Source organism: Coturnix japonica, chromosome 1 (assembly GCF_001577835.2).
Source record: "Coturnix japonica isolate 7356 chromosome 1, Coturnix japonica 2.1, whole genome shotgun sequence".
Taxonomy (NCBI): Eukaryota; Metazoa; Chordata; class Aves; order Galliformes; family Phasianidae; genus Coturnix; species Coturnix japonica.
In genome coordinates this window covers 156,742,945-156,765,609 of record NC_029516.1, presented here as the reverse complement: position 1 = coordinate 156,765,609, position 22,665 = coordinate 156,742,945, and the positions used below count along the sequence as shown (strand labels likewise).

Sequence of the window (22,665 nt, the reverse complement as noted above, 5' to 3'; positions counted from 1 at the left end):
CCTCTAAGGCTCTGTTAATCCAAAGTATTCCAATAAGAAGCTGAAACACACTGCAGGGAGTAAGTGTTTTGATGAAATCACTGCAGGGTTACTTCTTGTTGTTGTAACAATCACTAGCAGAGCAGTGGGAAGCACAGCAAGCAACCAGGCCTTCTTGGCACAAAACAGTTCAGAGAAAAAGAAAGAGCAAGCCTGTGGACACTCAGAGACCCAGCTGCAACCACACAGCACCTGTGATGAATCGGGAAAGCAGCTGGCTCCTTCATACCAAGCACCATCCTCTGAATGCAGGGGCAAACAGTGAGGGCTGTCTTGGGAATTATTCTCAGGAGAGTGTGAGCATCCAAAAACAGATCTGGCTGCCTTTTCCCTGAGTTATTGTCCTGAATGCCTAGGCTCAACAAATGCCTGCTGCTACACTGATTACTGCGAGAAACAGCCTTCTCTTCAAAACTTCTCATCCCTGTAGCACAGTCAGAGGTCAGCAGTAAGGAAAATGCATGCTGTTCTGCATGAGAAATAAATTCAGGAGAGTTACAGCTTCACGAGTCACCAGGGAGAAGGCTAACAATGAAGACCCTTCATGGACTTGTCAGAAATCAATTTGCATTTAAGACTGAAGGAAGGAAATAATCGTAACGTTTTTTCCACGTCTGCAACCACCTAGTTTCCAGAAGCAATACTGGCCAGCAGGAAAAGATAATCTCATGCAAAGAGAAAGAGACTCTGACAACCAGGCCATTGTTTCTCTATTCGTCGCCACAGTATTTGGAGACAGGACCAGCAGCACTCTTCAAGCTGCCTGCAGCCTGCTGAGATACCTGCCTTAAAGACAGATGGCCACTACATCCTCTAGCCATGTTAAGAGGTGGAAAAGCAGCATAGCAGCTCTTCACTCCCTGAAAAGTTTTTGAAGACTGGACAGATGGGGCTACTGTAGCCTATAATGAGGGCATGGATCAAATTCCTCTACACCAGGAGCAAAGAAGAGAAATTCAGTTATTTAACAGATACTAAAATCTCACTTTGTATTTGTGACCTGTGATATCTAGGCTTTGTCCAAGCTGATACCTTGGTTAACCTCAAGATCAACCTCAATCCCACCGGTGCTTAACCACAATGATACTAAGCACCAATAGTCATAAAGCTCCAGCCCACAAACTCTGCTGATTCCAGGTTTGGACCATCTCCTTGCAACTCACTAAAGCCTCTGTGAATATCTCTCATGCAGCAATCCCAAGGCTCTTGCTGTTGACTCCCACCCTTTCAGCTTCCACTCTTTACTGTCTGTAGACACAAGCCCCCAGAATGACAAGTTTTCTACTCCTCAAATGCTGCATGACAGCACAATGAGGATTCAAGAGTGACTCAAGCTGAAGAAGGACAGCTTTGAAGGCCAGTCCTAAGTGTAAATCAGGTAAGTCTTAAGGGCCAAACAGGAAAAGACAGGACAAGCACTAGTAACACAAGGTCTGACACGTGCTGAACTACTGTATTAAACTACAGAAACCACCCATGTACACCACATTCTCTACACGTCATGTCTTTGGAGACTCCGAATGACAGCTTGCAGCAGAGTCTCTTGTCCCTGCTCATCACTGGGCCACAAAGCTGTGACTCGTTAATATTAAAACAAGTGTCAATCCATCCCAGAACTAAAGCAAGATAATTTCATTTTCTGGGTACAGAAACATCCTCCCTCTGCTTCTTTTTCAGCTCTGAGCAAGGCCCAGGCTCTGCTTGTCACTAGTCCATCACCCAGCCCAGTTCAGCCCCATACCCTTAGTGCTGCAACAGCTCCCACTTTGAATTCCTGCCACTCCACAGGTAACTAAGTCTAGCTGCAAGCATAGCTGTAAAGCTAAATAATCAGACCAGCTTTCTCTCTCTCCTTGATTCCTTGCATCATGCAGCCTGCAGTGTGCAGTCAGCATAAGTGAGAGCTGGCACACGCAGACATAAAACCAGTCCAACGATTGCTTTCCTTGGTTGAAAAGCAGCCATCGTAACAAATCGAGCTTTCCATTAGGCATTACTGCTCCTCTCTATATGCACTACATGCTTGCTCCCATGCACAGGCTGATCTATTAACATTGAGAAGCAATGACTGAATAAACACAAAAGAATTATATAGTGTGAAACCTGCATACACTCCCAGCTGTTTATTTCAGTGCATTTTACATGAATCATAATGAGAGGATTTCACGAAAAAATTCTTGAACTTTCCTTTTTGGCATTTGAAATAGCCATGACAGGCATCCGCACACCCTACAGCAGCAGGCATACATAACTACAGCTTGCCATTTACTAAAGCACCAAATAAATCCCTACCTTCCAAGGCCTTCTGATCCCTTTGAAAAAATCAGGCATCCACATTGGAAGAACAACAGCTTCTCTTAATAATTTCTTGGCTTCTTCCAAATCTGCTATGTCATCCCTGTACAAGAGAAAGGAACTTTTATGAGATTCCTGTATGACAATATTTCTCCTGCTCTTACACAAGAACAAATAAAGAAGTTTTTCCTCTCAGTACCATCGCTTTTAGCATGCCTGTATTTGCCTCACGAGAGTTCTCCTACAATCCTGTGACCTAAAACTAAATCAATTCATGAAAGGTAGGGAAAAAATGAATTTCAACTCAAGCTACTCTCAGCTGCTTAATTAAAAATTGGTTTGGACAATGTGAACACCTAAGAGATATCTTTAGAGTTCTCTAGAGTGCACTTCTATTATGGCAGTACTTGCAATGGATGTACTACAAAAGATACCAGTTAGCACAAAAGCCTAACTGTAATCAAATTAATAAACTGTTAAAGCCAAAACAGCCTGCACTGCTCATTTGCAGAAAATAGTGATGGCTCCCTGTTTTAAAATTTAGGAGAAGAATAATTCCTCCCCTTCTCCGCACAAGCAAAAACACTTCAATAGAGAAAATCCTCATACCAATGAATGCTTGGATTCCTCGACACGATGTCCCTTTCAAGAGCTTCAACCAAGTCTTTGTCATAACCCGCTCCATCAAATCTTGGAACATCATCAGCAATGCCATCCTGGGGTATTTTCTTTCCCTAAAAGTGAAAGACACCGAGGCACATAAGAACATTTTTCTTTGTGTATATTCTTTACTAGTAAGACATAGCAATATTATCTGATTTGCTTCTGCTCAGGCTGCAAGGTACAAAGCTTTAACACAGACATCGCAGCACCACGATGGCCAGCAAACCCAATGCTTTCATACCTTGCAATCCAAGAAGCATCCCCAAACACCTGGGGTTGCTTCCACCACAACAGAGCAATGCTTTCTTCCTGGATGCTGCTCACAGTGATAAAACCCTACCAGACCTCATTAAATGTCACAGCGGGTGGGCTGGTTAGTTGCTTTTTTTATTTATTAGCAAACCAGATTCTCGTAACAATGCGAAACCACTCTTTAGGTAACTGACACCAAACACAGGAATGCAGAAGCAGGCTAACAATGCAGCCAGTGTTGGGGCTTCGGCTGCATCAAACAAAGTCATGAAAGATCCTGAGATGGAAGGGACCCACAAGGATCACTGAGTCCATCTCCAGCTGAAGACTAGACCACCCAAAGGCAGTTTTGAAGATGCTCCATCTGCCACATTACCTGCCTGAGCTCAAGCCATTGGCATACTGAGATGGCAGAGCTGTGTCACATGCAATCTTTAATGGAGGAGAACCAAGAAGAATCTCTCCCATTGTTTAATTAAAGCCTTCTTGCCCAGCATTTCCCCTTTCCTGAGCTGCAACCTATCCACTTCCCTTATCTCATCGAAGCCAGCACCATTAAGACATAAATGCTTTTAAAAGGTCATGTTTATTTAAGGACCGAACTGAGAGCCCTAAGGAAGCTCCCAAGTCATCCCAACCTCTTTGAACTCCAGCAATTTCTGCATCATGCTGAGATCCATTCAACAGCCAGTTTTTGCCCTTCCACTGCCCCCAATGGCCACAGGTCCCTGATTAATGCCTCCACAATGCTGTTGAGCTTGTGGGGCAAAGCAGTGTTTTCCCTTTGATGCATTAGAGCACTGCTTCTCCTCTTTGGCTTCAGAAGGAAACCGCTTCCCCTCCCGGCTCAACGGCAGTGCTGGGAAAGCAGCTGTAAGGCAGAGGGCTGAGCGGGGAGCTACTCTGGGACTCCTCACTCAGTCTCAGCATCAAGCTGAAGGATCTCAGCTGGCTGCACAAAGGCAACCTCGCAGAGAAGCTGAGAGGCAGATGGAGATGCACAACGAACCTAACACTGCAAAAAGGGGAAGGCAGTGGCTGCAGTGTGCCCACCACTTGCCCATAAGGGAGCCGTCTGTCTCCTCTCTGGTTTTATTTCTCACTTCAAGTGGAGTCAGTGTTGTTTGGTGCTCCCAGTTCAGGGCTTTTGCAATGGAAATTAAGCTGAGAATTGTGTTCATAACAAAAAGCCGATGTCAAAAATGTAATGGTCTGATGTAAAAAAAGAAAAAGAAAAAGGGAAACAGAGAGAAAGCCCTGTAGAGTTTGGAAGGTTTTAGAAGAGAGAAAATGAAATCCAAATGTAACTGTAGAAAAGAAGAAGAAAAAAATCACAATAAAATGAAAGGTATTTGTTACACATTTCTCTCATATTCCTCTGCACTGAACTGATTTTCCTAGCGGAAGACTATTCTTGAGCCTCTCAAACCTGTCATCTGTTTGGCTTTTGCAGGATGTAGCAAAGCAAGGCAGGCTGCAAAGAGCAAGAGGAGGGAGGTCGCTCAATTACGGCACAAGGGGAGGAGGCTGAAGCAGAAGCTCAAAGCCACATCCAAGGCAGGGTCACTCCTCTGCCTGCAGGATGTTTGCTGTGTGGGACAAACTGAACAGCGCAGCAAATGTGTAAAGTGTGCAGGCAGTGGTGAGCCTTCCATATGGCAGCTGAAAGAAGGGAGAAAAAAAAGAGGAAAAAAAAGGTAAAAAAAAAAAAAGGGAAAAGGAGAAAAAGAGGAAAATAAAGATAAGGAGAACAGGGGAGGCAAGGAGAAAAAGGTAGGGAAATAGGAGAAAATGGAATGAAAAAAAGAAGAAAGGTAGGGAAAAAAAAGAGAAAGTGTGGGGGGAAGAAAAGGAGAAAAAGAGGGAAGGAGGAAAAGAGAGAAGCAGAAAAAAGGGGAAGAGAGAAAATGAGAAAAAGGCAGGGGGGGCAGGTGGGGAGCAAGGAGAAAAGGGGAAAAAGGAGAGAAAAAAAAAGGCAGAAAAAGGCAAAATAAAGGAAAAAGGGAAGGGCCCTATACCCAGCAACCTGCTTGTGGCAGTGCCACCATAAGGCCCAAGCCCAGCTCCAAAAGAAAAGCTGCATGGCCCAGGGATGGTCATTTTCCCTGCTCCCTGTGCTTATAGAATCATAGAATTACCCAGGTTGGAAATGACCTTGAAGATCATCAAGTCCAACTTCAGCCTAACCAGTACCTTAACTCTAAAAACCCTCCACTAAATCATATCCCTGAGCACCACATCCAAACGGCTCTTAAACACAACCAGGGATGGCGATTCAATCACCTCCCTGGGGAGCCCTATCTTGCCATGGTGTGAGTGAGAAGGGAGACGCTCTCAGCATCGTGCTGATCAACATTTTGATGAAATTCGCTGTTTCAGGTTTTTCAGGTCTGGAATTGAACCAAAATTTAAAACATTTACAGTCTTCGCATGCAATAAAATTATTAACATCAGTCCTAAATTGGTCCAATATGCAATCTGCAGTCAATAGGTATGTGAGCAGAGACCAGAAAGAAAGAAAAATGTGTCACCTGGATGCAGGCGGGATTGAGTTACAGGTTCTCGGAGTCATAAAATATAATGTTTCCAATCAGATCCTCATCTCTTTCTTAAAACAGATTTAGCTAAAGCTGCTGTGATGATTTCTGAGTAAGGATGTGTGTGCATAGGCAGAGGTGCACGGGTATCCAAGAAATTGATCCCACCCACTCCCCTCAGCCATCATATCACCAAGTCTCCTCCTCTGCCAAGTTCTGACTGAAACACGTGTAGCAATGCATCACGGAGCAGTGTCAGACTGACCTACTGGAATAAAATTCTCATGTCCAAAATGAACCATTTTCTGTTCTTGTACGAGGTTTGTGCATTGGTTTCTATAGTCATCTCTTCCATGTGTCTACCACCCTGACGGGCAGAAAGCATGCCTGTGCACTGCCCTCATTTTCCATATCAAACCAGTGTCCTCTGGGAACACAGCTGAATACAGCTCCCTATTCACTCTGGCAGCCCTTCTGCTCTCCTCTCTTCTAGTATGAACACATTTTCCTGGAGCACGGCCATTGAATGCACACAAAATGCTCCAGCCACTGCCACCCTAATGGCACTGGTAGCTCTCACTTCAACTCGTACCACCACAGGCCCCTCACTGCAAAAATGGCATCGAGGCCTTGGAGAGTGTTCAGAAAACGGCAACAAAGCTGTGAGGGGTCTGGAGCACAAATCTGATGGGAAGCGGCTGAGGGAACCAGGATTGTTCAGTCTGGAGGAGACTCAGGGAAGACTTGCTGCTTTGTGTCACTGAACATCACCCCATCATCCAACCCTTCCTCAACAACACCTTCATCATTCTCAATTGGTTCTTCCCAATTCAGTGTTATCCGAAAGTGTAATCAGCACTTGTCTCTTTTTTGCGGTCCAGTCATTAACTTAAATCTAAAACAAAAGGAAGTCTCTGGCCTTGAAGAAATCCATAAACAACATGCCAGTTTACTGTTACTTTAAGTTCCACTTGTCTAAATTCCTTTTGCTGTTCAATTCCACTTCTTCTACATCTCTTCTAGGTCTCTCTAGATTAACTAATTACTTCCCACATGGCATCTGGGTAGATTTATTTCTTCCTCTAAGCATTAGTGCTAGTGAAGGCAACACCTGTGCTTAAGTACCTCTATTCCACTACTCCTCTAGTCCTCTATCTCTATTCTGGTTACTCCCAAGTCTTCTACTTTTCCTCTGCTCTATGTTTTAAAGCCTTGTACACTGTGTAGATAAAATCCAGTTGATAGGATCACTTTTCTTTTTCACCTCTAAATACAGACATGTTCAACACAATTTGCCATTTCACTGAGAAATTATCAGAACCAGTTATTTTTACTGGAAATCTCTGCTCCAATTGCTGCCATCTCACCCCAGTTTTTGCACAGTACTGGGATGGAGATTATGCAGCCTTCCAGCCATAATGCATGGATGTCTGTACTTCCACCTAAAAGCAACTACTTCATCTCACATTCGCTTTCCTATAACCTGCCTTTCCTTTGCTTCTGGTATTGCCTATCAGCTTAATCAAGAAAAAAAAAAAAAATTTACAATCATATCTTGATTAATTTTAATATTCCATTCTCTGATATGGCAGCACAGCCCTTTTCTGTTTCATATCCTTCGTAATCTACCATCCTCATCCACTGTGGTTCAAAAATAACCTAAAGGCTTCAGTTCAAAACAACTTTATGGAGCACTACAAAAGAACATTTCACAGGCAGCGTCGGGTTAAAAATCCTTATCCCAGGGTGATTACAGTCAGAACGAAAAGATGATATGGCCTGGGAAGGAGGAACAGTGATAGAAAGCTTCATACACACAGCAAAGCAAAATACTCCTAAATATAGCCCCAGTATTTGTATTTTATGTTGGAAAATATTACAAATAAATATGCATGTTACACGGTAATGTTATAGCCAGGAAAGAGTACAATCTATTACACAGCAGCCAACATCTCAGGAAATGGGTCTGTCATCCAAGTCCACCATATGTTCTTAGTAGTCCCAGCCAAGCCCTGAAAACTAAAGAGCTTAGTTACTGTGAGAAAACTGGTATCTGGTGATTTAGTCTGAAGCTTCCGTTTTGCTCAATTGTTTTTAACTGACCATGAAGAGTTACTGAACATCTTTAATTTGACATACAGAGGTTTACTCCAGAAACTGAAAATTATCAACACATGCAAAATAAGAAAGGATAAAACTGAATGGGAAGTTAAACCTGTTTTCTACGCCTCTGTAGAAAATACAGAAAGTTGCATTGACTTCTTTCACTTCCCACACCTGGTCATTTCCTCTTTCATCAAAACTATCTTCAAAGGAAAAATCATGGGTTCTTTACAAAAATCATCAAAAAGCACATGGCCAGTTGTAACCTGGTGTGATTTTTGCATATATAGCCCAGACAAAGAAAACTTAACGTAACTACCAGCTAGCTAGAAAAACAAAAAGAAGAGCACGTGCTTCTTGAAGAGCAGGCATTGGTTGTTATTTTCCTTCTGCCACCTAGTGACCAGTTTATTCAGATGTGGGTAGCGTTTAAAATGTACCCTATTAAAAGGAAGACCTTCACAACTCTCTGTCTGACAGCAGCAGTGTTACTAACCACATTATTCCCAGACACTATTGTACAAGTCATGCAGTTTTGAGCTCCTCATGGTAAAGCCCAGTAATGCCCATCACTGCAGAGCCCACACTCATCGCGGTTAAAGCTCTGAAGGCCACCTTGCACCAACACATCTGGGGAATCTGTCATAAACCACACGTATCTGGCACAACTGTAAATCATTCCACAGATCCTTACAAGCTTTTTATTAGGTTGCAGGTCACAGACTTCTTATTTTAGATTGTGCAGATTCAGAGTTGAGAGGTTACTAAAATGATTCAACTTGATCTGCGCATCACTCAGTTGCACTGCTAAAGATATGCCTGGCCTTACGTGCTACTGATAATAAGGGCTGGTATACCCTAAGACTTTTCTTGTGTATCAAAAGAGCTATTTATTATGGAAAGGGTGCACCTTCAGAGTCCTTTCTGCAATGTTTAGATGCAGCTTGTGATAGAAAAGCCATAAAGGTGCTGACCAAAGTCATCTGGAAAAAAAAATTGGACTAAATATTCTTTTATTTGTTTACCCAGATCCTTACAAAACTGCACACTGCACAGAATGGGATGCTTGAGTCTCTGTCAGGACAAAGCCGCCTCAGCTCACTCTGGACTTGCACCATTCATACCACAGATTCTTTAGGTTCCCAGCACTGATTCTACAATTACATTTAAAATGCAAGTGTCTCAAACAGTGACTTGTACACACAGGCAGTTTTTTTTCAGGCACACAGCCTTTCCTTAACAGTGAATCACTGCCTCTTTCACTTCAGCACTGATTCTTTGGCATCCATATCTTCAAAAGAAAGAATGCATAACTTGTTCCAATCCACTGGTTTTGTTTGTTTGTTTGTTTTTAATAAAAGAAAAAAGAATAAACACCAAAAAACGAACAAACAAACAAACAAAAATTCTTTCCAAGAAGTACCTTCACAGAATCACAGAGTGGCCTGGGTTGGAAGGGACCTCAAGGATCATGAATCTCCATCCCCCCTGCCAGGCAGGGCCATCTACCTCCCCACTTAATACTAGACCAGGTTGCCCAGGGCCCCATGCAACCTCACCTTGAACACCTCCAGGGACGGGGCATCCACAGCCTCTCTGTGCAGTCTGTGCCAGCACCTCACCACTCTCACAGTAAAGAACTTCCCCCTGACATCCAACCGAAATCTTCCCTCCTTCAACTTAAAACCATTTCCCCTTGTCCTGCTGTTATCTACCCTTTCGAAGAGTTGACTCCCCTCATGCTTATAGGCTCCCTTCAGGTACTGAAAGGCTGCAATGAGGTCACCTTGCAGCTTCTTTTCTCCAGACTAAACAAGCCCAGCTCCCTCAACCTGTCTTCATAGGGGAGGTGCTCCAGCCCCCTGATCATCTTCATGGCTCTCCTCTGGACCCTCTCCAACAGCTCTCTGTCTTTCTTGTACTGGGGGGCCCATACCTGGACACAGTACTCCAGATGGGGCCTCACAAGAGCAGAGTAGAGAGGGACCTTCCTAAACATAACAATAAAAAGCATTTTCATAAATGAAAGAAAATTAAAATTGCTGTCTCCCTCATGTCACATTCAAATCTATAATTTCAAATAACTTGGCACACACCTGCATAACATAGCGCTTACAGAACTCTCCTCCATGCACATCTTACTATGGCATGGCAGTAGCAACACCACTGTGGAATGTTATTCATAAAGCCTAGAGAAGGGCACTGGTCTCACTTTTGCACTTTAGAAACCTGAACTGAATCTCTTTAAAGAAAAAGAGAAGGGTTGGGAGGGGCAGGAGGCCGAGGATGGCCTTTACACAGCCACATCAGTCAGAGTTCTTTGTTATTTGATAACTGAAGCTAAGAATGGTTCCAGGCTCGGCCGCACTCCTTACTTTGTCATCCCTCCCTCTGGCCCTCGGCTCCCTGTCACGGCTGCCTGTAGATTTGTCGCTCCTCGCTGCCGGTTGCGCTCTGCCCACAGGCCCACGGGGCTGCAGGCCTGGGGATTCCTTCCTCGAGGGCTTTGCTCCTCGGTTGGGACGCTTGATCTGAGGTGGGGCCCTAGACAATAGGCAAGCATAACAAAAACATACTAAAAACAGCAAAAAGAGCAACATTCAAAAGAAAGGATTCTAATATTCTATTAATGGCCTTGGTGAGTTATCACCAAAGCTGACAAGCTCCTGTCTTATCTCTTGAAATCGGCAAATACAGAAACCTATTTCTGCTTCTGTCTGACACACAAAGAAAGAAAAGAATACATACAAATGAAAAGTTGCAGTAGTGGAAAGAGTCAATAACAGTCAATACTACTATATCAATGTTACAAGAAATGAGCATGCATATAACAAGAGACATCTTACTAATACAACTTACTAATACTAAGCCTTGTAATTGCAGTTTCCTCTGACTTTGAATAAGGAGAATGTATGAGGCTACACTACTATGTACAAGTTCTACCCAGCCAGAAGCCATTCCCAGCAAAACAAAAGCTGACTAATAACTTTGACAGGCCCCAAGACAGAGAGAGAGAGAGAAACAGAATGTTAAAACAATCCTCCTACTGCCAACTTCATTCCCCTGTGTAAAAACGTCAAAACATAAAAATTGCCTCAAAAGTAAATGTAAACAAAGCCAAACTGCAAGCACCTCTACTCTGTGCATCACCCACCATGTCAAAGGGAACAGAGCAGCAGCAGGAGGAGGTGGAATTTATTTTTAAGATGAGGTGTCACCGTTGTTTTGCTCTAGGGATTGGTCTGGGAACACAGAACTGAAGTACATGGCCAGAAATGTCACCCAACTTTAATTAGTGATCTCTACTTCATCTTCTGCAAAAAAATACTTCCCTGGAATGTGATTTAACAGCAGCACATACTTATATATATATATGCACTCCTGGATAAAATAGCTGCATTTTGTTTTCCAACAATTTCTTCAAACTTAACAGCAGAGAGTGGCTAATTGTCTTTATTTTTAGGCACAAGATTTAAATTTCAGCTTAAAGATGTGGATGAACTGTTGGGCTCTGAGCTCTACAAAAGATACAAGGAATATATCTTGTATTTCCCACAGCATCACCACAAAAACTCTGATAATCATTTATATCACTCACCAAAGCAATTAATTTTAATATTATTTTACTTTCATATTCTTATGGTTTTTTTTGTGTTTGTTTTTGTTTTTAATGTAAAGATCAATTTATCCGATAATCATAAGTACATGAATTTACACAACTTGGCACCTCTTTCTGCCTACCCAGATCTCTCTCTTTTCTTTCTTCCCTTGGATATATGAGCACACAAGCATCAAAATTACTTGTTATTAAAAGGATAGAAGCACATTGGCATGAAAAATTTGATTCTTGTATTTAGAATCATAGCATGGCTTGGGTTGGAAGGGACCTTATAGATCACTGAGCTCCAACCTCCTGCTGTGGGCAAGGTTACCAACCACATTTAAATCAGATCCTTTTTCCCATCCACCTGTGTCAAGCTCTATTAGAGAAAGAATTTCACAAATTGCACATGCAATTTATTTTAAGAAAACTATTAGTTAACTAAAGTTACTTTTAGAGTGGTTACAGAAGAAAGAACACCACATAGAGCAGAACATGGTTAGCAATAAAACTAACCAGCTGATTCAATAAAGGTTATATTAGCTGTAGGTATGGAGCAGTTTCTAACTACCACATCCTTTCAGATCTTTCATTTCTTTATCAATTCCTCAGCCACCAATGAGTTCAAATGCTTAAATGAACTGAATGGAAAAATGTTCTCTCCATACATGGCAAAAACAACTGCCACCAAAATCTCATTTATCTCCAAGATCCCTCCTACCAGTATAAAGGACTTGTTTATTTGTTTTTTGTTAAAGAGTTTCAGCAGTAAATCTGACTATAATTTACTTCTTCTTTCCCCCAATAAATTATATTTGTTCTTTATTAGAAATTACTACAGTGTAAATGAAATGCGATTTTTGTGTTACAAATACATTCTAAAAAGAACATGAAATTAAGCCAGCCTTAATTCCACCCGCCTGCCTGAGCCACTCTTTACCTGTGTTCAGCTGGAACTGGAGGGGGCCAAACAGCAGGGTCTCTAAAAGGCTCATCTTGGTAGGACACAGGGATATCTGCAGGTCTGTCCATTTTAAAACTCTCTAAAGTGTCGACAATGCTCTTAACTTGCTCATATTCTTCGATTAACTCTTGCCGAACCTTCAGAAACACAGACATCATTTAAAACTTAAAATGTAAATCTCAAAATCTGAGACTCACAGAGTTTCCATTCACAAACCCCCACACAGATCAGGCTGACAGGAGTCTTAGCAGCATCAACAATTGAATCAGTTGGGTTCACCCTCCCATTTATGAGTGCCTGAGCAGACCTGGAGACACGACTGCTAATGCAGGGATTGACACCACAGAACACATACAAATGACAAAGTTCACATGTGCTTATTGACACATGTGCACACTTAAGACATAGTTTTAGAGCGTAAGGGCCCCACTGGCAGATCTTTAACATGTGCTTCCATTCTGGCATAAAAGAACTTCTCAGAGTACATTGTCCATGGTTCTAGTTAGAAAACTGGCCAAATCTGAAAAATAAAATACTATAACAGTGATCTCATGATGTGCACAGTATTACTGTACAGTCATAGCAGAAATCAATTCTTTGATGAATTACAAAGACTAGAAAAGAAAAAGGGAACTTTAACACCCTGTAGCACAAGTTCAAATGATAAGTAAACTCTTTGAAAGGGCTGATAATACCAGGACAAGGGGAAATGGATTTAAATTGAAAGAGGGAAGATTTAGGTTGGATGTTAGGAGGAAGTTCTTTACCAGGAGAGTAGTGAGAGTACCTGGAACAGGCTGCCCAGGGAGGTTGTGGATGCCCCGTCCTTGGAGGTGTTCAAGGCCAGGTTGGATGGGGCCCTGGTCAACCTGATCTAGTAAATGTGTATGTTTTGTGGCCCTGCCAGGCAGGGGGGTTGGAACTACATGATCCTTGAGGCCCCTTCCAACCCAGGTCATTCTATGATTCTATGACTCTAAGTAAAGCAGGTGAGGAAAGAATGAGAAGAAATTATGTCTCAGGAAGAAACTGATGGCAGAATTATGCAGTTGAATTTTATACTTAATGTTTCCATCGCCACCATTAGCACTACTGCAGTTATTTCAAAATTATTTAATGAATATTAGTTCATTATTTTTTTTCCCATTAAGTCTAGGAAAAACAAATCCATGAAAAAACTGTACAAGTTTTAAGTGATATAGCTTGCTACAAGCTCAAGTTTTGTGTGTTAAGGTCACCAGTCCTTAGTACACATTGGCAGCCAAAAAGGCACTCTACATTCTTGCTCAAAAACACAAGCTTGTGGTGCATTAGCTTAAGACGTACTTGGATTCACTAAGTGCACTTGCATGGCATTTTACCACTCTTCCATCTGTTGTTCAATGATGATTTCCATTCTGCAGGATCAATCTCCACTCCTGTGAAGCAAATTAACGTTAAGCAGCACCGCACCTTACCAAGGTTCTTCCTAATGGTGCTTACTGGTGAAAGGATGCAGCTAGCAACCTACAGTCTCCCATGTGCTTAGAAAGGAACTGTGGTGGGCAAGTGCAGGCTGCTGTGTCCTACCAGCATATTGCAGAAGTGTACTTGGTTCATATCTGCTCACGCTCATTTTCCCCCAGCCCACCTCAGGACTATCAAAATGATGTCCAGTCCTTGATGAGGAGCACTGTCATTCAGCTCCCTGGAGCAGAAAGGAGGTTAGGATCTGAAAATGCAAAGAAAGTGAGCTTTTGGTGCCTTGGAAGCTGAAAACAAACTAACAGCTGCTGCCTATCTGCTAGCAAGACCTGAGCACAGTGTGGAACACACAGCCCTTATCACTGTCTTGGTACCTGGCAAAGAAACCAACCAAAAGCCCTCAGTGTACTTAAAAAAGACAATCACAAAGGAAAACCATTTGACGAGTCCCTAGAGGCCTTGAAGAGTCTGAGTCAGATGAAACAGGTGCAGAAAGTTTCTTGCAGCTGGCAAACAAATAAACCAGACACAAACCAAGAGGGGCTATGCCATAATTACAGAGGTCACTGAGCAGAGCCTCTGAGGGAGTGTGACTGTAAAGCAACAAGCAGGAAAGTCACTGGTCTGGGCTCACTCCGTCTCTTTTCCTCTTCCCTCAGGTGTAAGGGCTCTCACGTGGCTCCAGTTCAGGTTATAAAGAACCCCCCAAAAAATCCTTTCACGTTATTCATGTTTAAGCAGTTACAAGAGAAATCATGGGCTGATGTAACAGCTCTCACTGCCAAAAAGAAAGATTTCACCCCCCTCAGTTTTACAAACCACACTCACTACAGTTATTCTGGACTCAGCTCTGGCAGAAAACAACCCTAGGAGGGTCATAACTAAATGTATAAATAAAGGAGCTTTGCTGAGTTAGCAGACTGCACTGGCTCACCAGCCTGCGATCAGATGAATACCAGGACAAAGAACAGCAGGGTGCAGAGGAGGGAGAAAAGCTGATGCTGTTGAGGGAAGGCCAGGGGTGGAAGAGCTTGGCCCTGCTGGGTACCTGGCAGCAAGCACATCCTAATACATGGTTATAAAATACAACAACCAAGAGCTGAGTTCACTTACTCTTTGTGCTAGTTCCAAAGAGTTTCAGAGTTCCTCCATATTTCACAATCATGCTATGGAAGTACCTTTGAGACCAGCTCTTACCAGTTACCCTACAGCCTAAACCTCCCATAACACGAATGTTTTGTACCTTGGTAAATGCACATAACACATGGGGTTGTTTTTTAATTGCATTCTGCTGGAACAAAACTAATAGAGTTTCTATGAAAGCATTTTCCAGACCTGAAATTACTGCCTGTAATTAGCATTAGCTGTTCAACAAGCTCCACTTAAAAAACTGAAAATAACAATTCTCTCAATCATACCCAAAATGGATGCCCTGTGTGATCCCATGGAGTCAAAGCACAGTATTCACAGTTCTTCATGCAGAATATCCTTTAATTACTCATGAAGCAATTTATGTAGTGTTAATAAAACAGGCGTGAGGCAGAAACAACAGAGGCACAGACTGAATGACGGGTGTTTGAAATTATAAAATAAGAATTAACATTTATTTTAAGAGCACAGAGCACCTCATCACCTGCTCCAGTGGTGTTGCTTGGAAAGGGCGCCTTGCTGGCCTCTCACAGCACCCTGAGAAGCATCCAATTGCTGTCTTAGCTCCAGTTCCTGTGCTCCCAGATACCGTGCAACACAAAGCACATGGTCATAACATGCAACAGGTTTTGCTCGACAGCCTCTGGCCTTGACAAAAGACGGTGCTATCTCCCAGGGGCATGCTCAGCTGTCATTCTGCAGCTGCTGAACTGTCACTGAAGCAGCTCCTTCCTACAAGCCAGCTGTCTAGTGAAAAGACTACAAGAGCCAAGAAACCGTATTGGAGTAAACAAGGGGAATGTCAGAACTAGTGAAGTTCACAGTAGCAGTCATGAGAGAAAGTCTACCTTTAATAGTTGTGAAGTATAAAGAGAGATGAGTCGCTTCTGGTTTTGACTGGGGCTACTCTGAGCCACCCAAGAACAAGGTGTGAACCCTCCAGATACAAAACAAGGGTCCCAGTTGCAGGTGATGCTCAATATCACCATGCCAAGCAAGTAACCAGACAATCCATGAAAATTAACCCCATGAAAGGGCTAGGGGAATTCTCATATTGTCACATTGTTACTTTGGAAGACCCTGCACTGACCTCCAGGATGCATCTTTTGTTGTTTTGAAGCTGTGCATGTTGTTCCAGATTAATAACAAGCCCCAGTCAGCACTGGTTTTGACACCCCAGAAGCAGTATTGTTTCAAGTGAACCTGAGTTGTTCCCAGCGGAGGTGATGATCTGTCTTCATGTTTCTTCTTCTCATAATTACTCTCTCAGCACCAAACACAAGAACTCCTAGAAATGAAACCTGATGCTGTCTACCTGTGCTGTGTGAAATACAACCTACTAAGTACTTGGACTGCAGCACCGAGCACTGTTCTGCCCAGACCAGCCTATAGTAATTTGAGAACGCTGACACCTTGACAAAAAAAGGTGGATCAGGAGACTTTGGGAGTGAGCCAAAATCTCACCTAGTTCTGGTTCACCTCTGCTCTACATCTCAATAAACTGCTGGCAAAATCCTGTTAGTACAAAGAGCCACAAGCTAGATTCACCCAATGGAAAATCCTCTACAGAGGATTGTACGGGGGAGAATAATGGTCCATACAAGTGGCAAGCTAACTAACTGCCATGGCACTGTTTAAACATTCTTGGAGGTACTTTACTCTTGCCGAACTCCACATCCAAAAAGCACCAGTGGCATTATTGTCCTCAGGTTCATCAGAAGATGAAGAAGAAAGTGAAGTAACTAAAGAATAGGTTCATTCTGTATTTCAGATGTGAGACAATTTCAAGTAGAAATTACATGCGCTCATTCCCTTATCCACAACATAAGGGTTGCTCTGCTTTTCAAGAGGGCATGGAAATAGTTTGATTTTGATCCTGCACTTTGCTGCTACCAAGTGGGTTAGAACTGAATTTTGCTAAATTTATGTGTACAGCATCAACACAAGTGTTTGTGGTGATGTAACTTCTGGCTTTATATTTTCCATGGGAAGCAGTCTGTCAGACAACAACAGCATGGCACTGGCAGTTTGGAGGTAGCTGCTGTTGGAGTGGGAAAGCAGTGCTAACATCCAAATCATCAGATTCCCTCTTACTCAGTCTCAAAGAATGAGAAAGCACAATTATTTATGAAGAGCAAGTTAGAAAGCAGGTCAATTTTTCTACGTCCCAGTGAGGGAAGTGCAGGTGTGATAAAACTGCAGATTCCAGGGTTACCATTTGTTCCCAGGCCTACAGGTAGTCCTATAAATAATGAAGACAGCCTGAGAATGAAGAACAGTTGTTTTTTTCCTCCCACACTTCTTACTTCTAGGTATTTGTTCCTGAGCAGAGATTGGCACAAGTAATGCCAAATCAGATTCTGACAAAGCTTAGCTACCACTGTATTGAGAAGTTTCAGAACTAGCATGAACACACAGCATGACAGACAATTGTGAACAAAAACTGTCAGGGCAATTTTGATTTTACTTAAAAGAGGTAATTTCTGAGAAGGTGCCAACTTCAAATTCTCTGGTAAGGTGCCCACTGCCTTTCCTAGGGAATAATCCTGGAGACAGTATTAAAGGTCCCTTTATAATCAAGGTTTGTATCCAATGTACAACATACATCTTATGGTGCACAGGCAGCAGTTGTAATAACACACAATGTCATGAGATCGTGAGTCTTGAAGTAATTTTCACAAGCCAAAAGCTGTTAAAAGTTTAATGGAGAATCAATGTCATCAGGGGATACACAATGTACTAAAAGTGAAGGTGATACAGAAATGCAGCTGCAGAACAAGGAATATCTCATGCTTTCACCTTCACATCAGCTACAAATTTGGCAGGAAATAAGAACAAGATCAGGGCACAAACACCACTCAGCTTGGCCTGGGGTGGGGAGGAGCTTGAATACAAACAGGAGTGTCAGCATCTCCTATACAACATTCAGCTCCTTTCAGCACAAGGAAAGCTAGGCACTAACACTGCTGATTGTACACACACATCCTTTGCAAGCAAGATCCTAGCCAGTGTACAGACTTTAATAGTCTCATGAGAAAGACCTATGAACAGTACTATGATTTGATGATCAGTTTTAGGTAATACTACAGAGAATACTGCAAGTAGCAGACATTTCAAGCAAAAAAGTAAAAAGAATATTGTACATTATATTTATATAAAGATGCCTTTTAAATACACCACAAGAAATAACTCTCAATAAATGTCAACTAAACATGGTGAAGGCAATGTTATAAACTCAGCTGAAAAATACATCCTCTACACTATAAAAGCTTGAGGAAGTGTAGTATGTTTTTCAAATACCAAGTAACAGAATACATGCAACCTTATTGCACCATACCTGCTGCCATTTGCCCTTAATTGCTGGATCTCTGATTGACTGGCAATGTCTCTGGATTTGCTGGATGACACCTTGGTAATACACCATAGAAGAGTCATAATTCCCAATGAGTGCATAGTCTCTTCCCTTTTTGGCATTGTCGCAGATCTCTGCCAAATTCATCTTCACTCAGAAACCTAGAAGAGAACATAATCATCAGCAAAACTAATTGTACACTCTAGAGTAATTCACTCTGTGAAATTCTAGTTTTCTTACTTCTCTCAAAGCTGAATTGTGCCTTTTTCTTTCCTAATTTACCAAGCATTTAGCTCTTGAAGCACCAAGCCTAAGGTTTGAGATCATAAATCACGACTCATTTATAGAGATTAAAAACAAACAAAGAAAGGGCTACACAACTTCTTCATTACCTTTGGTCTCAATCCCATTAAATTAATGCAAGAAAATTAAATGCCCTGCCTACCCTGAACTTCAAGGATCTAACCAGCCAAACTTTAATTTGTAGATCACCGCAATATATTAGCAGCCATCAACCTGTGAATCACAAATCAAACCCGGCATTAAATTGCTTTTTATGCTGTTGGATTACATACGTGCCTAAATGCTTCAACCAGCACTGTTAGAAGTCTGCACTTAGCAATTCTGAGAGCCCTCACCCTAATGAGATGGCAGCACTGCTGAACGACAGCTCCACTATAGACAAAGTTGAGAGCCTCTTTCTGTTTAAATATTCTTGTGAAGTACATCAGCATCCAGATGCTGACTTGCACTTTTGCATTAAATCTAACACGTCCTTTTGAGATTTACAGCAGAGTTAGCAATCCATACTTAAGACTTCTTAAAATGACACGAACGTACAACCTTCCCCTAGTCCCTCAAACAATTTAGGATTAATACTTTTACTAACTTTTTCATACATAAGCAACAAATCATGGCACAAGTTGAAGGCAAACCCATACACAGCTTCTCCCAGTAAACGTTTGAGAGAGCAATATTAAAGTATAGACTTGAAAGTATGTTAGTGGGCATGGTGAGGATAGGCTGATAGTTGGACTTGGTGATCTTAGTGGTCTTTTCCAACCTTAGTGATTCTATGTATCTTGGAGCACACAGAGAAATCACTGCATGTACACGTGCTCCTACAGCATCATATCAATAGGGAAATGCCTATTGATGTCTCCAGAGCTAGTCTGACTAGCAGAATCTCCTGCATTTGGGTATTTCAATTTTACTTATCACCTAATCAGGTAATACTGACATGAGAAGGTAACCGCAACATCATCCACTTACATGAGATGTGTTGGAAACAGCATCTGTTGACCTCAGTCCTAAGTAAGAGCGAGTTCCCCTTATGACCAGGCCCTACTGGGAGCCCTACTGGCCTACCAGGCTCTGAGGCCCTACTGCAAGGACTGACTAGTTCACAGAATCACAGAATTATCAAGGTTGGAAAAGACCTAGAAGATCATCTAGTCCAACCATTACCAATACTTCCCAGCTAAATCATACTCCTCAACACAACATCCAAACAGGAGTGTGTTCAAACTCCCATGGTTCAAACCTGGGGAAGGCCTTCTTCCCTCAATTGTTTACTCACACCAGTGAGAAGAGGCAGCTAGAACTAGGTGGAGGGTTTTTCCATATTCTGTACATGGTTTTTTATTATCTGTTCTGCATCAAATAATGGAGTTCATACATTGTACGCCATCAAAGAAGCCAGAAAGTGCATAAATAATTTTGTGTAATTTTAAAATATTTGTTTTTCTTGCTGTGCTACAACCGCATACCTTTAAGTAAATGCATAGCAAGGGACAACTGTTGTCAAGTACATTTAGGACAACTTACACATTCCTCATGACACCAACTTCCCATCCTAGCACTGTATGGTTCTCTCCTGCACCAGACCATAACAGCTCCACTGTACATCAAGGTACCCTCTGAGATTCCTCAGTTCACGGATCATTGACAAGAAGAGACATTACAGACGTTCCGTCAGTAGAGCTGCCACACACAGGGTCTTAAGCCCACTTGTTAAAACTCTGCAGCAGCACGGCTAAAAGGTCACAGGGGATATTAGTCTCCATTCTTCGGAGCATAAGCTGAGGTGATCCCTAGCTGGGGTCAGGGAAGAATTTTTCTCCCAGAACCAATGCAACGCACAATTGAGCAAGATCCAAAAGATGGGCTTTTTTTAAGTATTAAAACATGACACACTCAGAGATACACCAGTGAGGACGATGGGCAGGAAGGGGAGTGCAGCACTGCTCCTTCAGCACCCTGTCTCCAGCTGAGGTGTGCATGCAAGCCCATATCTGCATCCACATTCACTGGGTGCTGCCAGGAGCAATCAGTGTCCTCACTTCAGGCAGGGTCTGCAGCAGGATTTTTTCCTCTTGCTTGTTACTACACACTCAGATTTGCAAACGCCAACACAAAAAGCATCTTTGCAATCTTTCTGTTTCTCGTTCATGCCAATGTATTTTGAGACAATCGATTACACAACTGTGTCCCATTTTCTCCACAGGCATTTGACGCCTGCACTGAACGACATACATTAAATTGTGCATGTGTAATGTTCCTCGTTTCTTCTTTATTCTCACAGTTTCAGTAGTCACATCAAGCCTTGCTTACTGCCTGCTAGTCAGTCTTCTCTCCTAATCACTGTTATTTCCCCACAGATAGGGCTGTATTACACAAGTTCTGATTCTATGATTCTTATGTTTTAACCTCGACTTGCATCTTTTTCTGACCAGAAGCTGACCCGAGCAGTCCAAAAATTTTCCACAGCTCCCTGAGATTTCTGGACAGATGGTCTCACGTCATAGCAGCTGTGCAGTTGTGCTGACTGGGCAGCGGAACATCTGGCAAGGCCTGGGCATCCACAGACGAAGACTAGTTACTAATTCTGGTTCTCATTATCTGCAGAACAACCACACAGCGCTGATGTTGTGCAGACAGAAAACCAATGTGAGGGACCACTTTCAAACATCCTCTTCTCCCCCAGTTGTTTTCACCTGATAAAAACTAAAGATCCTACTTTCCATTTTTCCCTTCGAGGTCAAAACAGAGACATGCAACAACACGACAACAGTAGAAGCATGAACTGAAACGCTACCTGGAATGTTGTCAGGGAGGAAAGAAAACAGCCCCACAAATGTGGATGGGCACTAACAACCATTACCTCACTGCATAACTACTACTGCTAAAATATATACAAGTATGAACTGTGTATATATACTTATATCATACTTATTCATATGTATGCATATGTATCAATAAGTATGAACTGTGGCTCAGTTTCAGTACTTTGGTTATCTGCCTTCTGTTAAGTGGCGTTGGGCTTCTTTGCACTGAACCCCCCTTTTGAAACATTAGATGTGGAGATAATGGGAAAACGTGAATGGAACTGGTAAGATGAGACACGCATAAAGGCCTCAAACAACTGGTGTGGATTCTTCTAAGAGCTAACTTAAAATGCAAGTGGAAAGAAAAAACATCTTCAAACGAAGTGAAGATATTCACCTCAGGTTAATAGGAATCACTGAAATCAGAGCAGTGAATACAAATGCTATTGGGCACTCGAGGGAGCATAATTTCATGCACGTGTGCTTTAGGTTGTAGTATTAGCATCTTTGCTGTCTGCTGGACTCAAGTTGGCTTCAGCATCTCTTCTCTACAACATGGTCTCCTGCACTTCTAGCATTAGTGCCACACAGCAGGTTTAAGCACCCACGTGGTACCAGCCTAGAGGTGGTGGATCCCCTCCTTCAGCAGGATGCAGGGCTCAGATGCTTCAAGGCCTCTGCAGGGCTTGCAGAACACAGCCCAGATCAGTAACTCTTCCATCTCTCTCCACATCACACGCATAAACTCTTCTGGCGGAGCAAGCACGTCACCAAAGACTCCCAAGATGGGTCTGTGCAGAACCAGCTTGGGTTCAAAGTGTTCATCAGGTCAGGCTCTGAGTCAGTAAAGTTAAACTGCTCCTGCACCTGGCCCTGAATACCGCACATTCATGCTCCCACACCACTGCAACTCACAAGCGCTGTCAGAACAAAGCCAGCTACACAGAGATTCAGTTCTGCTGTTGCTACATTCCTAGCGAAGCTGATCTGCAAGCCAGATAAACTTTCCATGAATAATTGCAGGCTTAATGGACTCACACGTGTTTATAACCCTGACTCATAGGGTCTGAATTTAAGCTGGATGCTTTCCTTTCTTTCAAATTCCCCTTTGAAATTCAAAGAATTTGCTCTTTAGGACT

At 42.5% G+C, this 22,665-nt stretch overlaps 1 protein-coding gene across 2 annotated transcripts in view; it reads right to left on the bottom strand.

Moving 5' to 3' along the window:
• KATNAL1 (katanin catalytic subunit A1 like 1) overlaps positions 1 to 22,665 on the bottom strand; it is a 36,146-nt gene that overhangs the window by 12,597 nt on the left and 884 nt on the right. For both annotated transcript variants that reach the window (XM_015852009.1, XM_015852010.2), the window contains exons 2-6: positions 18,405 to 18,580; positions 12,431 to 12,591; positions 10,265 to 10,433; positions 2,944 to 3,068; positions 2,332 to 2,437 (exon numbers count right to left, since the gene is read on the bottom strand). In XM_015852009.1, the coding sequence (XP_015707495.1) occupies positions 2,332 to 2,437; positions 2,944 to 3,068; positions 10,265 to 10,433; positions 12,431 to 12,591; positions 18,405 to 18,566 (723 nt within the window). In that variant the 5' untranslated portion in view covers positions 18,567 to 18,580. The remainder of the gene's footprint in view (positions 1 to 2,331; positions 2,438 to 2,943; positions 3,069 to 10,264; positions 10,434 to 12,430; positions 12,592 to 18,404; positions 18,581 to 22,665) is intronic.